Consider the following 16,778-nt stretch of genomic DNA (forward strand, 5'->3'; position numbering starts at 1 on the left):
AACTCGGCGGGCGTTTCTGGAAAAGCAGAGGACACTTACACTACCGGTGTACCTGGTCCATGCTCCCAGTTTTCAGTAGAGTCAGAGTTGCTCATTTGCTTTTGTCACTTTGTATGTATTGTTTTAGTTACTTAATGTACTTTTTTTGTGTAAGTCTGTTTTCCACGTTTGGTCTTTGTCCCTGGATAACTATCTTACGATTTCCGATTGAACATTGGTTCCCTTGATTATGTGCTCTCGATACACAACAACATGGCCATGTAAACAAAAGATGCCAATTTCCTTTTTTCTTTTCAAAGTGTTTAGGAAGTATCCGGAAATATTGTTTGGGAATTTAAAATGTCCTTTTATAAGGTAAATCAGCTTAAAAATGTTGAAAACATTTGACCTTTGACCAGTCAGTTTTGATTGTTTCAGTATAAGATATTTGCCTCGGATTGACACCTTCCTTCAAAATTAATTTGTGGCCAGGTGGGGTGACTGATAAAGAATCTTGTCAGAATTGGCTTCAGACACCCGTGAGGTCATGCGGTGATCAACAAACCATAGCATATTTACTGCTATCGGTTTCAAGAGCTAATTACCTTGTACACACTTTTCTTATCGCAATTGATTTTTAATCCTCATTTTAAACTTTTTTGCACAGCGCTGGTAGCAAGAAAGAACAGTAATGAGGTCAATGGAGCTTAAACACGATAGCGCTGTAAAGCACAGCACTTTAAGGGCCTAGGGAGAACTCAGAAATAAATTAATGTAGAGAGAAACTGTAAACAGGTTAATTGTGCAAGATCATCAGGCGTACACTTATTCCTATGTCATTCCAACATAATTTGACAATAAACACACATGTAGAGGTACTCTGAGCATGTGATTATACACGACATTTCTGAGCTAATTAGGCACACAAGAAATTGAAATCAGGGCTGCTAGACTACCATGCAATGTTATGTATTGGTGACATTCAGAGTATTCTTTTGTCAAAAAGAGAGAAACTAACATTCTTTTAGTTTATTAACTTTTTTTTAAAATTATGGGAACTTCAAAGAATCCAGTAGTTTTCTCTCTTTGTTTGTATTAAGAGAAATAACAAAAACACTATTATCTGAACACCAAAATACTTTTGTATTGTTTTCATTGCATAGTAAATAACTGTCCGTGTGAAAGTTGGAGTGATCTACTGAATATTTCGCAATAAAATTGACTATGAATTAATCTACAAGCTAGTAATTCTAAACATATGCAATAGTTTCCTATTGGAAGTTATTTAGAAAAACATTTGCACAATTCTTGATTAAATATGCTGGTCACACAGATTTAACTATAGAGGCAGGATACATTATTCAGATAACAATCAGCAATTATTAGAGGGACTTCATTAAGAGTTAATTAGCTATCAATAATAATAAAATCACGATCTTAATGCAGTTTTTGTATTGCAATATAATATTTCTTTTACTTTTAATAAATGTGAAAAATATTGCTTTTTCATGTATATTTAAAGAGTAAATTATCTTTTTGTTAACTAATACCTGTAGCAGAAATAGATGCACAGCAATGAACAAAGATCAAATGCATTACACAAAATGTCTATTCGTTTATTGAAAATTCCCATCACATCAATCAATGAGAAAATGTCACATGTCAAATTCATCCAAAAATAAATATCTACAAATAACACACACAGCTTCATTACAAAAGGCCATGAAATACAAGAGCTTCAAAAGAAGAAATAGAATCTTGAAATCTCTACAAATTGTATTCATAGAGTTTACATATTAATTGGGGTTGTATGAAACAAAACCCTTTAAAAAGATTCTTTGATCTAAGATTTAATGAATGGTTTATAAACCCTGTCAATACAAATGTGTAACAACCAAGAAATGTTGAATGAACATGATTTAAAAACATAACTATTTCAATATACCATTCAAATTTTCTGTTGACATTTCATAGTGTTTTGAGTTCAATGTCTACCATAAAACATCACACCTTCAGAAAATTATATAAAATGAATCAATATAACCAACTGCATGGAATCTGCTCACTACATAGAACTTAAGGATATTTAACATACAGTCCAACTGCTTTGATTGTAAAAAGCTTTCTTCAAAAATTTCCTCTTAACATCAAAGTATTTGTAATTCACTTGAATCCCAAAATTTTTTAAAGTTTAATCATTATAGATATACACATTATCACCAAAATAGGTTATCAAATATGAACAAGAATCCAATTTATAACTAAAAATACATAAAATAGAATCAAACATACATTGGTCAAAAACAAGAAGGTCTAATTTATGATGTATATGCATTAAAAAATCCAGCATTTTCAAAAAACTGAAAACCTGTACTCTAAGATATTTTGATTCCCCTATGTAATATTTTTATTGCTGAAAACATCTGTTAATATAGGTCATTTAACAACCAAAAACTGAGTAAAGTTAAAATATCAATTAAAGCTACTTATACTTGAGTACAAAAAACTCGTAGCATATAATTAATTAAATCAAGATTAACAGCATAATAGCCAATACAATACATAAAACTGTAAAATGTTTGTCTGTCTAAAGCTTGTGCAAAAGTTGCAATAAAAAAACCAACAATACACAGTTTTAAATAATAAACAAAACAAAAAAAAAACAATTAAGTATTTAAATATTTACTTTGTAGCAATTCCAACTGATCCAGATTTTAACAGTAAAAAGAATGTAGACAGAAAAGATTTGAAATAAATTTTTTTTACATCTCCTTGTATTTCATTTACAAACATTTATATTTGTTTAGAAGAAAATAAGAAAAGAAATGGCCTGATTATTGCTGCTGTTTCACACACACTTCAATAAATAACAGACTACCATAAAGCAGTACAATGACATTGTAATACTTGTTGCCCCTGAGATGTCATACATTATTCTAAATATCAATTAAGGAAAACCCAAACTCTTCTATACAATTACAGCTTTATATTGAACATAAAACAAATGCCTAAATACCAAGGTTATCATTTGATAATGTAATGTGAATTAGTTTTTTTCAGAATTTCGTTGAAAAAGCAAATTAGCTTCAAAACGATTCATGGCCCATTAATGTTATTGACAAGGACAGCCTACATACAGTTTCTATACATGAACTTTTCACAGTAAATCAGACATGTAAAACACAAATGCTCATGATTATGACTGACTGCACTGATTCAATACAAAATGTTGGGAATAAATTAGTGTTAACAAATTCATCAATTATCATAATTAGCTAAAGGTATGTACAGTAACTATTCAAATATCAAGCTGTAATGCTATGATAGCTTACAGTAAAATATATCAACAACAGTTAAATTATTTACATTAAAAACCTGAAAAAAATGTCCGGCAGGCATGAATGAATATTTTCTACACATAAATAATATGTATAAATAGTCTTAAGTACCATCCATACAATAAATTAAGATTGTACAAGCTTCAAATTAAATAGTTGTAACAGTGAAATATGTACAAACTAGATATGGTGGTCATTAAAAGGGGGGAATGATGCAACACTACCGAAAACAACTGGCCTTCACAACACTGAGATTATGTACAGATGTCTTTACTTTTCATCTTCAATATCATCACATCTTACGTCTGACGCTACACTGAGATCAGCAGCACTATCATCATCAATTGATTGATTCTCAGAAGGGGTTTCCTTGTCCTCAACTAATTTGTTCAGAATACTATCCAATTTTGATTTTTTGTCCTTTCTTGACCTATCTTCCATTTTGTTCACCTTGTCCTTAAGAGAATCAACTATTTTACTCAATTTAAACGAACTCTGTATCTTAGGTTTTGATTTACAGGCTTCACTTGAGATGTGCTTACTTTTCACAGAGAGGTCAGCAGGTTCTTTAGTTTTCATTGACAAGTCAGTGGGTTCATCCTGTACGTTGCTTGCACTATAATGCTTGGAGGCACTACGATGTTTGTCATGTTTAGAGGAATGTGATCGTTCACTATGTTTGGTTTTAACACTGAGATCTTGGGGCAAGTCCAGGTGACCACTACTACTACTCCTTCTTTCCTTATGACTGTAACGTTTTATCTCACCCTCCTCCAAATCTGAATCACCAGTTGATCCATTAACCAACCCAGAGTGAGCAAGAGCTCCAAACGAGGTTGGTAGACTAGTTGGCAGTGAAAATCCTAGACTTTGAGCTTGAGCAGCAAATAATGGATTTAATAACATGGGATTGTACATGAAAGGAAATGATGGATGAGGTATGCTGGGTGATTTTGATTCTGATTTACTGGAGTCCTTAGATTTTGGAGATTTACTGTCTTTTGATGATGATTCTGAGTCTTTAGAATGAGGTGGGGTTAACCCTGGTAAGTAACCTGCCATGCCAAGTAGAGGATTCCCAAAGTTTGGCAAGGCTCCAAATGGCATTCCAAGAGGTAGTTTTGGCAGTCCAGACATAAGACTAGGATTTGCGAATCCTGAAAGTCCAGCCAGTGAAGCTGTGCTAAATGGAATGTCTGATCCCAAAAGAGATGATGTTATTGGGTCCTTTGGTTTACGTCCTCTGCTGGGAGTCACAATACGACCCTGTAAAGATTTGGGAAGGTTTACCTGTAAATAAAAAAAGAAAAAATTCTATGTGTCTCAATATTTTCATACATTAAATCATGTATCTCTTGCATAAGAAATTCTTCTCATAAATAACAGAATTCAATGGTCAATACAACCGCTTCAGTAACAAATCTCATAATTAGCAAACAATGGTTTTTTTTATTTGTTTAAATAACAGAAAAATAAAAACTTTGACATTTTACTTTCAAAAGGCAATACTCTGTTAATGTTTCAAAAATTAACTTAATAAATATATACAGTCCTTCATTTATAACCCAAGTTTGAATGAGGTTCTTCATAAAAAGAACAGGATATTGACAAGTGCACATATATACAAAGGGCAATATAGAATTCCCTTTCCATTAGCTGCAAAGAAAGATACACAGATTTTTTTTCATGTTTTACCGTGTTTGAACTGGGTGACCTGAAAAACCTATATACATGAGTTATTCAAAACAGTGACAAAATCACCCCTTTCAAAGATTAATGAATGTGCCTACAAAACATACTTAGTTTTAACATTAGACTTTGTTATTTCTTTGATCAATAATAGCTTTGTATTAACACAAATCAGTGTGTTTTATTACCTTCGATCTAACTATGTCTGCCCACTTAGAGTCTACATCATAAGCAGGATTTTTTTCCAACCATTCTGTTAAGTATTTCAAAGGTGGGGCTTTAGCACCAGTTATCTACAGTACACAATTTTTCAGAAAATTCAAATTTATTCAAATAAATTATTCAAGACTTATCAGCAGCTTTGTTAGTAAACAGGTTATAATAATTCATCACCAAACCTTTATCAGTCAAATCTCATTAAGATATGGGTGATGTCACGACCTTTAACTCCTAATTCATATAAAAGAGTCCTTTAAATATGAGTTTTACACTACTGTAATATGATAAGAATATAGTGGAAATTATATTACATATTGTTATAGTAAAATTAAACCGGAAAAAAAACCCTGCCATTTCATTTTCTTACCTTTTTACCAGTTAATCTATTTACAACGGAGACATTTTCTTCTCCTGTCATTTTCAAGGGGTCAATCATGGATGGATCTAAGCGAGATTTCCTGCGCCTAGGGGTGTCCTAAAAATAAAAACCAAATTTATAAGTGTTAGTTTTCAGAGTAAACCTAAGGCCAACTAATATAATTTCTTAGTTCCCTGATGTCAATTTCACAAAAAGTCGCAAGTGTAAAGTCAATCATAAGTAATGACGTCACAACCTACAATAGCATTGTGACGTCATAACTTACGATCAGCTTCACAATTAAGACTTTTTGTGAATTCTATGCCAGGTCCTCCCTCAACTCTTTGGTAGATGCCTCATCTATTTTTAGCACCAATAAAAGTATTAAGATATAATGACAAGGCAAAACAAGAAATCAGTCTCAATAGTGATACCCTCACTTTTAATAATGATATAAGGAAAAAAAAGAAGGTCCTTGGTAAACAGAAAGTTGTTGCCGAAAATGGAACCCACTATATGGCACAGGGAGAATGTGTTAAAATTTCAAACCACTGTGATGAGTGGGGTTGATAAGAAATCTGTAATGGAAAAAAACTGTTAATAATGGAAACTGGGACAAGGGTAAAACAGTATACCTTGCTCCCTGAGCAGGGGTAATTTAAGAACCTTAGCAAGAGCACTCACATACCCCACACGTCCCCATGTTGGATACTCAAGTAAATTTATTTGTAAGAGATATACATGTAGATGGACCCCCATAAAAAAAGGAATAAGAGTGTTTTTAGACTTTAGACCTTTATCTTCTAACTAAGTTCTGTTACTCAGAATGGTAGTTTCAAACTCCAGACTGTGATTTCTTTGAGTTTTAGTTAATCCAAAGTAAATATCATCGTAGTGGAACAAAACGTACACTTGACCTGTAATTAATTATGGTGAACTTATATACCAAAAATCATGTCAAAATCTGCAAGCCTTTAGAAAAAAAAAGTCTGAAAAACGGTTACTTCTGTGAATTTAGCTAAGTTCAAGGCCCATAATTTTGGTAAAAATCATCGGAGCGACACCAACTACAAATTTGTCCTGTAATTTATCATGTTGAATTTCTGTACTAAAAATCATGCCAATATCTCCAAGCGTAAAAAAAAAAAGTCCGGAAACCTTTTTTCAGTTAATTTTACTAAGTTCAAGGCCCATAATTTTGGTAAAAATCATCACAGCGGAATGAAACGTACACTTGACCTGTAACATATCATGGTGAACTTATATACCAAAAATCATGTCAATATCTGCAAGCGTTTAAAAAAAAGTCCGGAAAACTGATGATGGACAGATGTACGGACAGGTCAAAACATTATACCCTTCGCAACTTTGTTGCGTGGGGTATAAAAATACAAACGTAGTCGTGTAACTTTTTCAAAGTTGAAGTAATTGGAGCAGCAACTCCTACTTAATTTAATACCTGACTCACATCAAACATGATATCTTCTTCATCACAATCTGCCACCATAAAGCCAGGATGGTCATCTAACCATTTCTCCAGATCTTTTCTTTGTGGAGCTTCATCTCCTGATAGCCTACTGCCATCTTCTAAATTGATTACAGGAACTCGAGAATCTTAAAATAAAAACATTTCCCATATTTACCTAAGAAAACAATGATGCACAGAAACCAAAACCACTTGAGAAGTAAAAAGAAAAGAACACTGAGGGTAAAGTAACTTAGATACAACTATAAAATAAAATGCAGGGACAAAGCATCAAAGTCAGGCTTGATGCATTTTTTTTTTAATCTTTGATGGTTATCAAATTTGATTTCGCAATGCATAGGTTTCTGACACAGAAATTGGGCCAAAAACTATAATTCTATATACAAAATATACACTTGTTAGATTATTACTCATACAATTTGGGCCCAATTTAGAAAAACATTTGAAAATTTTACCCACAAGAAGATTCTGTATAATAAACTAAAAAAAATGAGGCTTAAATTAAAACCATTGAAATTGGTAAAAATATAAGCAATTTACACCAAATTTATAAATTAATAAGTCATGTTCTTCACCCTTGATTTCAAAATGAGCCATTACCTTGTTCATCAATCTTAAAATGTCCTTAGAAAGTATGGAACCTTAACTTTTAATTTAGTACACATATAAAATTTGGTAATTTGAAGCAACAAGTATACAAAACATTTTGGCATTTATTAATTTTGGGAATGTTATGTTGTGTTCAAAATACTTAAGCCCAGACAGGCAAGAGTTAATATTGCAGAATTTGTTTTGGAATTTCTAGTCGGCCAAAAAAATCAGCATTTGGGAAAAATATCCAATGTCAGTATCAGAGCAATAATTCTATAGACAAGCTCCATTAACATATAAACATTACCTTCCCTAAACAAGATCTCAAAAACATACCTTGATCAAACCCTGTTGCTGACTTTGCATGCTGTCGCTTGGCCAAAGCTTCTGCCATGGCCAACTCTGCCATTTTTTCAGCCTTTCTTTTTCTCCCTCGTCTCCTCCTATCAGAAAACAGCAAGGCATGCTCCATCTATAATATAAAACTAACATTTAATTCATGTATCTACTTACTTTGATACAAATTGAACTCTGCTATTTTAAAACTAAAGAAATGGTGGCAATTTCTATGTATTAATTCAATTAGAAAATATATAAACTATTGGCTGCACACCACAATATCACATACCTTTTGATACCTGGTAAATAATTCAATGTTTTTGTAAATTTACATTACAATGTATGGTACTTTAAAGAGATGGTTATACGACCACAATGCAAAAAATTGCCAAAATGGAAAATAAACATACCGTAAAAAAATAATAAAACAGCAATGTTAATTCCAGATTTGAAAAAGTGGAGTTCCACTTTAAAGCTGAAGAAAATAAAGTATGTTTAAAATGTTGAAAAATTTAGCAAAAGCAATTGATTCCACATTATTTTGGTTTTTTTTATGAATTTGCTTATAATGACATTTAACTAAAAGCTTCATGATATACTTAATTATAGCTCCCAATGTTAAATTGTAAAAATTGCTTTTGGAAATATCAATGTGTTATTTCCTAACTTAACAACTTTTAAGTTGATGAAACAAATTAAAGTTAACTTCTCCATATTTGGTACTATCTAGTTCAATACCAATTTAATTAGGCAATAAGACTTCAACTATGGACATAAAATTCCCTTACAACCTGATACACTAGAAAATCATTAACAGTATTTTGAAGGTACATAAACAGAGTTTACTACAAGATATTAGAGAATCAGTCAAAGTCACTAAGTGATTACTAAGGACATGTTCACACTGCAATCAAGATTAAAATGTGATTTTAATTAGACTGGATCAAGTTGTTGCCAATTAATTTTAAAAGCAATTACATTTTCTATTTAACTTGCATTCTTTTCTATTACATAGTAGACAAGTGACTGACTGACTGATTTTCAAAATATTCACTAAAATTTGCACATGTGAAATGTAAATTCTCCTATTCATGCTATGCCAATTTGAAAAAAAAAATCAGAGAAATTACAAATAACAAATTATGTCAAAAAGGAATGCCTAAGTTCTCATGTATCTTTAAAATAATAATGTTTTTACCCCTTCCTAAAATAAAAAAAAAAAACAACAAAAACAAACAACATCTGTTTTTTTTTTATCTTTTTGTTGAAAATAATACAGCTAGGTTATATCTGTGCTTTGTTTTACTCAGGATTCAATTAAGGCTAAGGCTGGTAGTATGAAGATAGTGTGAACACTTTTTGTTCTGGTTTACTCAGAATTCAATTATGGCTGGTAGTATGAGGATAGTGTGAACAGTTTGCAGTCTGGTTTAACATTAATCAGGATTACATAAAGTGTGAACTGCCCCTATTTCTAGTATTGAGTGAATATTGGCAATAAATGTAAATAGAACATGAAGAAAAATATTTCAGGAACTACAAGTCATTTTTTATTAAAAACTATTCTGTTTGGGGAAATAACTACATGTGTTATGAAAAAAGAAGTCAAATGAGCCAAACAACTTGACTTCTCCAATAATCCACCCAAAGAAAATTACTTTTTAACCATCCACATAAAAAATCTTACTAACTTACCATACTTCTTTGGAGAAGTATAGGGTCAAAATCAGAACCCACTCCATTGGAAAGTAAATCAGCTGGAGTCTGTTAGAAAAACAAAAGTGCCCAGTGCCCATTAGATCAACAATCACAGTTTAGTATGGTGATATTAGTTTTCAAAACTATCGACTGGAGTATATGTGATACATATGGAGCTTTCAGCATATGTCTTTTTTTAACAAATATTAAAACATTTCAAATAGTTAAAAGGAATAATATTAAGCCTAACCATGAATTCCAAAAAAATGAGCTCGAATTGTTAAGTCACATTTCCCCAAATGAACAGTAATTGAGAAAGAAACTATACTGAAGAATAACTAATGTGAATATTTAAGACGGTGTAAGTTTATTTAGATTTTTTTTCATTTTCTGTTCTTTAAAATTTGACAACTTGAGAAGGAAAGCAAATTTCAGTATTTTTAAAGTTCTCTTAATACAATGACAACAACAAGTAACTTTTCTAGATATAACATGAACAGTGTAAAATATGTAATGAAAAAAAAAAACAACAACAACAAAGGAAATAATTCATATAAAAAAAGAAGTACCTTCCTGGTGAAAACAGAATTTCAAAAAAGCAAAAATTAATTCACTTCAAATATCACAGCAAAATTAGGCAAAACTTGATGACAGTGATGGCAATGAAACTAATGATGGTATTAAAGGATGGCTAATGATGTGATGCTTGAATGGTTCAAAGGTCAGCACAATTAGGTCATAGCTAAATTAGTCTGAAAAATTTTGAACAACTACAATCACTCCAAGTATTCATCAAGTAACAAATTGCCTAATGATTATCTGAGTATACGATACAAACCAAATTTCATCAACTTTTACTCCCATGTGTCATTTAATCATTTTTTTTATTACAGAAGCATTGAAGCATCACAGAAACAATTGGTGTAATGGGAACTAAAGCTACACACACTTTTACTAGCAGTATCAGAGAGAAAATAAACATGCTTAGTTCAAAAGAAAGAATAATATGCATCTGATTATATATAATAAACAGAAAGAGTATATTCAAGATTCATAATACTTTTGTCCTGAAAGCACATTTGCATGCAGAAACAACACTACAGAAGATGGGCATATTTTGTAAGTCATGAGTGCTAGAACTGACGATATATTTTTTTAATTTTAGAAGATCAGTGGAGGGATTAAAGCCTGTCGCAAAAATGTGAATTCTAAGTGCTCAAACACCCTCATGTTTAAAGTGAAACACATGATCTTCTCATTATCATCTTCTAACTTGCACTCTTCACGAATTTCTACATATATTATGTATGCTTACAGGAATATAAATGGTGTCCACAAAATTAGGTTGGACATTAAATTATTTGATTAATTAAATCTCTTTCAATGGTTTGATTTTTTCGATACTTTATTAATATCCTTACTACTAAATATTAATGTAAATAAAATAAATGACTTGTGTATACATATTTTGTTCTATTTGCATGAAGAAACTATCTCTTTCATTTAAGTAAATGAATCCATAAGATTATAAAACAGAATCACAAAAGTCCATCTACATGTAGTGTGTACTTCACAACAAATCATGCATTCTGATGTAGAAAACAGAAGAAGCTATTGAATTTCATAGAAACAGTAACAATGACAACAAATTTTCTGTAATATGTGTGTAGCTATAAATAGACAAACCTGTGAAAAGAAATAATGATGAGGTGAATGTCGTGGGGAATGTCCAGCTACCTGAGATCGAGGAGTCAAGGACTCTGATTGACTGTCGTTGTCACTAGATGCTGCTGACTGGTTTAATAAATGGGCCATTCTCCCTACAAAATAAATTATGGCTGGATTGATTAGGAATATCTATGTATTTTGTTATTTAGTCAGTTAAATTTAAATCATTTACATTGCGAAAAATTTCTATAACGGCTAACTTGAGAGTTCTGATTGCCAAAACATGAACAAGAGTTGAATCATAAGAACAAATGTCACAATTCTATTACAGCTGAATTAATTTCCATACTAATAATGCCATTGGTTTTTACATAATGCAACCTTTAAAAAACTAGAAGACTTGTCAAACAAATAATGCCATGATTTCTGAATCTTGAACTATAAACATTTTAAACTAACATGAAGGTTACCGTCTTCCTCTTCACCAAAACAAGAATTTAAGTCCTTGTGATGTTTCTAACGGGACAGAAAATGATATATACCACGTTGTGTTATCTAGACTCTGTAACACCCCATAAGAACTTTCACAAATATTTAAAATTCAAAGAAAGATAACTCTAATCAACAAGAACAACAACAAAAAAAAGAAATATAGGAGGTAAAAACAACTTAATTGCCTGAACTTTTGAATTCATAATCCAATCAAAACAGAAATCCAAACTTGATCTGTATTTCATGATACTCAATAACTATACAAAATCTGAAAAAAATCCTTCATAATTTTCTTAAGTTATCATCTTGAAACTGTAGAAGACAGACGATGGAAGGATGGACTGAGGGACAGGCAACTTTTTGGAGGGCATCACGTACCTCACCACTTCCTGTGGCGGGATATAAAAGTTTCACTATACTTCTGATGACAGTAAATCTGTAAAGCTACACTACTTCTCATTTCTAACTGAGTTTCTCATGTGAACCTTTTTTTTATTTCAAACTTACCCTCTAACTTTTGTTCTTTACGTTTGTGGAATGTCATTTTCAATCCATCACCCTGAATAATTAAAACATACTGATTATATCCTTACTCCTAAACAGAACTAGTAAAACAAATAAAACATGTTTCTCGAATTTTGTTTGTGTAAAGTAACAGGTATACACAACAATGATAGTGAAAAAAATACTTTAAGCAAATAAGATATATCTGAGAAGAATTCTTGATGGCAATAGAATAAAAATACTTTTCCTGGTTTCCATATTTGCCTTTAATCACAGATTTATGATGACTTTGCATTAAGATGCGATATTATTGAAATAATCATATTAAAAAATCATTACACATTATTAGACAGTACCTTAACATAAGAAAAAAAAACATCATTAAGTATTGTGAAAAAGCACATCAACCAACCAACACTAAATCAAAATAAGAATCTTGTAAATCTGATTCAATTTTCTTAATATCATGCCATAGATGTTTCATAAAGAGAGGCAAATAAAACAGAACATTCACTAAAACAAGAATGAAAGTACTTGAAGTTATTCTTTGACACTACGTTTAAAAGCTTCCATTGCTAATAATTAGTAAAACTATGAGATAAAAGACAGCAGATAGAAATTTAGCTATAAAAATACTTGTAAGAAATTTTCTTTAATAACTATTAACCATCCATTGAAGTTAAAAGAAAGGATTAAATGTGATTTTCAAACAAAAAATGAAAAGAAAAAGTTCCAAAGAGCAAGACGATTTTCAGTAGATCTGAAAAGCAAACTTAAGTGAAAGAGGAATGCTGTAAGGGTATATAAAATGGTTATTTCTGTCCCAAGCCAGTGTACGTTATAAATGAGATCACAGCATCAACCACACCCAAATTCCTGTTCTCTACCTCAGATAACTGGACCTCAAAGTCCTTATCAATATCACCCCTGTTCACCTTGATCCCATCATATATAGAATCTCCAGCATCTGATTGGCTAAGATCTGGGTCATCCCTTGGTGTCAGGGATCCAAGTGGAGTAGCACTTCTTGAGTCATAGTTCATTGGAATGTACGACATTCTCTTAGGAAAGGGCCATTCCCCGGTCTCTATGCAGTAACATATATGTTCAAGTCGATGGAAAATTACCCTGTCCTAAAATACAAAAACAAAATACTTTTTTTAGCGCAGTTATATACAGAATGACTGATGTAAGAATGTAGTCCCGCATGAATGAAAAAAAATGGAGAACCTGTGTATGATTACTTTTTCCAAATTAACAATTTATACCATACATGTGGCAGCAGTCTATATACATGTATTAATTGAAAGTACATTTTACATGCTGCATTAATGAAATATTGGCATGATTTAGTACCTTTGGCCATTGAAGGAAATCACTAGGGATAGCAGGAGGTTTGCCCTCAAAATTATCATCGTCATTAATTAGTTTCTGCAACTCCTGAAATGTAAAAAAAAAGTTTCACATTGAGAGTAATGCAATAATCAATTAAATAAAATGTCAATAGCTGTCTATGTGAAAGCTGAAGTCATTTTATCCGAAAACAGATTTTTATTCTTGTTTTACAATTTACCTTTAAGAAGTCTAACCATTTTATTTTATATTCAATGCCAAACTTACCACATCTTCCTTTGAGAATTTTTCTCCATCTTCTGTTGAATTATTTTCCTTCTTAATATGCTCTTTGCCATTTTCCTCCACCCCAGGGTCTTGTTCCACTTTGATTTCTACTGGTAAAGAATCAGGTTTCTCTACTTTCACTTCATCTTTAGAGGTTTCAGCATTATCAACTTCTGCCTCAATCTTGACTTTATCAGGACAGGTCTCTTCTTTAACCAAGAGATCAACTCCTTTCTCTTCTGTGACAACACCTTCTTCCTCCAGCCTGACACTATCAGCTTTCTCTTCTTCTTGTTTGACACTTTCCATGCTTTCTTTTTCCTGTTGGAAATCCTCTTTCTCCTTTTTGACATTTTCCATATCCTCTTTCTCAGTCTTAACACTTTCAGCATTTTCTGTATCGGACACATCATGTTCAATGTCTGTAGCCTCATCGTCTTCATTTACACCATTTTCCTGTATATTATCACCTTCAGATTTATCCTCTGATTTCACATCATTTTCTATTTTCACTTCAGATTTAATATTAAGTCTATCAGGACTATTGTTTTTACTTCCTGGTTCTCCATCAGATTTGTTTGATGGATCTTCCTTTTCACCCTTCGCATCAGATTTCTGGGATTCCTTCTTGATTTTTTCTATCATTGCTTTGATTTCCATTTCTGTTTCCTCCTCTTTATCTAAAATGGGGAAATAGTGAAATAGAGCTGCACCATGGGTGTTTGATATGCCTGTTGGCTGAGCAAGAAAATAAAAAAAAAATGTCTCCCTGTTTTTATGGAAAAAAGCCAAAATCAAAAACATGAAATTGAAATTTTACAGATAACGGAAAGGAGACTATGACCATGGAAAAAGAATATCTCAAAGTCTCATGGCCTTAGCTGAATGATTTTTTCTGTTAGAACACAAAAATGGAAAAAAAAACACATCACCTTTGTTTTAAAATGCTAAAAATTGAAAACAAGAAATTAAAATTTTATAGAAAACAAAAGGAAGCCTATGAAGAAAGAACATCTTTAAGTTTCAAGGCACTAGCTGTAAGGGTTTTTCAATAAGAGCGTGAAAAAGGAAACACCACCTCCCATTTTTTTAAATGCAAAGAGTCATATAACTCAAAAACTAAATATTTAAAATTAATGTAAAACTAAAGAGAGCTTTCTTTCATCAATATGAACAATTTACCAAAGTTTTTTTAAATGGCTTAAATTGTTTTAGAGTTCTAGTACAAAGTGTTGACAACGTAGGGACAGCAGTGGGCGTCTAAAAAAACTCAACAATAAAAATGTACATTTCAAACCAGCTGTACGAAGGAAGTAGTGTCACATCATGACTAGAAATATGCTTGAAGATATTTCTTTTAAATAAATTATTTATTTTACTTGCGATGTTATTTTTTCATTTTCACAAGTCAGCAGGATCAATGTTTATTCATGAGATGCAAAAGAATTATACATACTCTTTACTTTACCAGGAGTCTGATTAACTCCAGGTGACTGCATAAGATGAGGTGAATTCACGTATGGACGTTTGTTTTTGAACACATCTTTGAAAGACAGTGCTGGGTCATTTAAAATAAATTCATCAGTCCTTACAACACCATGTCTGAAAAAAAAACTCATACAATGAAAGCTCAGTAAAAAACAGACTACATGCATGTTGCTAGAAGACAGGATATTTTTACATGTGGAAATAACTTTTACTCAGTTGTGCACCTTCACAAATCCCTACCCAGTACAAAATGATCAATTATGAATCATTCACACATTTTTATGCCTTTATCAAGTATATCAACTGTATAGGAACCATCAATGGGAAATCAAACCATTTTTACATGTTTTAAGTTAGCTTTAGAACCATACCTAGCAGCTCCTCTCAGTAGATCCCTGTCATGTTTACCACAGATCCACCATGACGGAAGATCATATGATGTTTGACACAACTTGATTCTCTCATCTAATTTGGGATGTGCTAAAGTCTCCGTACGTATCTTATTGAGGAGATCAATCCTGGCAAGAGATCGACTAGCTCTTTCTTCTGTGATAGGTTCCACATATATATTGTTAGGAGGTAGGGCTATTAAGAAAAGGAAGAAAGTATGTGCACATAAATTAAAATCAACTTAATCCTGAATTTTTTTAAAATATTTTCTTGCATACTTAAAATGTCCAATTATAAAACAAATAAGCATATTTTATGAAGTGGTTCTTACAATAAATGAAGTGATACTATAACAGCTACTGTTTTTAACAGGCAATAATAGTTACTTTGAGGTAACAACATGTTCTATATTTATCTCATTCTACATATATTGTACTTCAGTTATATTGGTTCAAGTGCCATCATAGCTAACATTTACGAAATTCATAATAATGCACATCAGGTATTCTTCTATAGAATAGTTTTTGTTTGATCACTTACCATCATCATCATTTTTAAACTTTTTACAGACTCTCATACACATATGGTAGAAAGCTTGAAAATATTCTGTCAAGGTATCATCATGTTTCTTCTCGAGTCTTGCTAATGACCTGAATCTATCCCACTTGTACCTTCCTGTAAACAGGTCAAACTCTACACCAAATGTTGATATGATTCTGTAGAAATCAGATTCTTCTCTCCTTGTCCAATGGCTGAAAATACAACAATTATTTGATATATAGCTTTTTATTAGTTAATACAAAGATGTCTATTGTGTAATTCATTTTCCATTTCTAATTTCATTGGTGAACATAAATTATCTTCCTCTTTTTAGTACTTCTCTCACAATTATAAAGTCATTCAAAAGCACTAAAAATCA

At 31.7% G+C, this 16,778-nt stretch overlaps 1 protein-coding gene across 10 annotated transcripts in view; it reads right to left on the reverse strand.

Annotated features, from left to right (window-relative positions):
- Positions 1–1,579: 1,579 nt before the first annotated feature.
- Positions 1,580–16,778, reverse strand: part of LOC148615825 (ATP-dependent chromatin remodeler CHD8-like) — a 45,519-nt gene continuing 30,320 nt past the window's right edge. For 2 of the 10 annotated variants that reach the window (XM_088582462.1, XM_088582459.1), the window contains 14 exons: positions 16,400–16,611; positions 15,841–16,054; positions 15,438–15,583; positions 13,982–14,661; positions 13,718–13,801; positions 13,249–13,494; positions 12,365–12,416; positions 11,384–11,517; positions 9,695–9,763; positions 7,997–8,132; positions 7,043–7,197; positions 5,593–5,700; positions 5,195–5,299; positions 1,580–4,607 (listed from right to left, as the gene is read on the reverse strand). In XM_088582462.1, coding sequence (XP_088438588.1) covers positions 3,588–4,607; positions 5,195–5,299; positions 5,593–5,700; positions 7,043–7,197; positions 7,997–8,132; positions 9,695–9,763; positions 11,384–11,517; positions 12,365–12,416; positions 13,249–13,494; positions 13,718–13,801; positions 13,982–14,661; positions 15,438–15,583; positions 15,841–16,054; positions 16,400–16,611 — 3,361 coding nt within the window. In that variant the 3' untranslated portion in view covers positions 1,580–3,587. The remainder of the gene's footprint in view (positions 4,608–5,194; positions 5,300–5,592; positions 5,701–7,042; positions 7,198–7,996; positions 8,133–9,694; positions 9,764–11,383; positions 11,518–12,364; positions 12,417–13,248; positions 13,495–13,717; positions 13,802–13,981; positions 14,662–15,437; positions 15,584–15,840; positions 16,055–16,399; positions 16,612–16,778) is intronic. The other 8 variants (XM_088582466.1, XM_088582463.1, XM_088582464.1 and 5 more) reach the window with 8 other exon arrangements.

Source organism: Perna viridis, chromosome 5, assembly GCF_037379345.1.
Source record: "Perna viridis isolate PV_CMFRI_1.1 ecotype Kerala chromosome 5, ASM3737934v1, whole genome shotgun sequence".
In the NCBI taxonomy this organism is placed as follows: domain Eukaryota; kingdom Metazoa; phylum Mollusca; class Bivalvia; order Mytilida; family Mytilidae; genus Perna; species Perna viridis.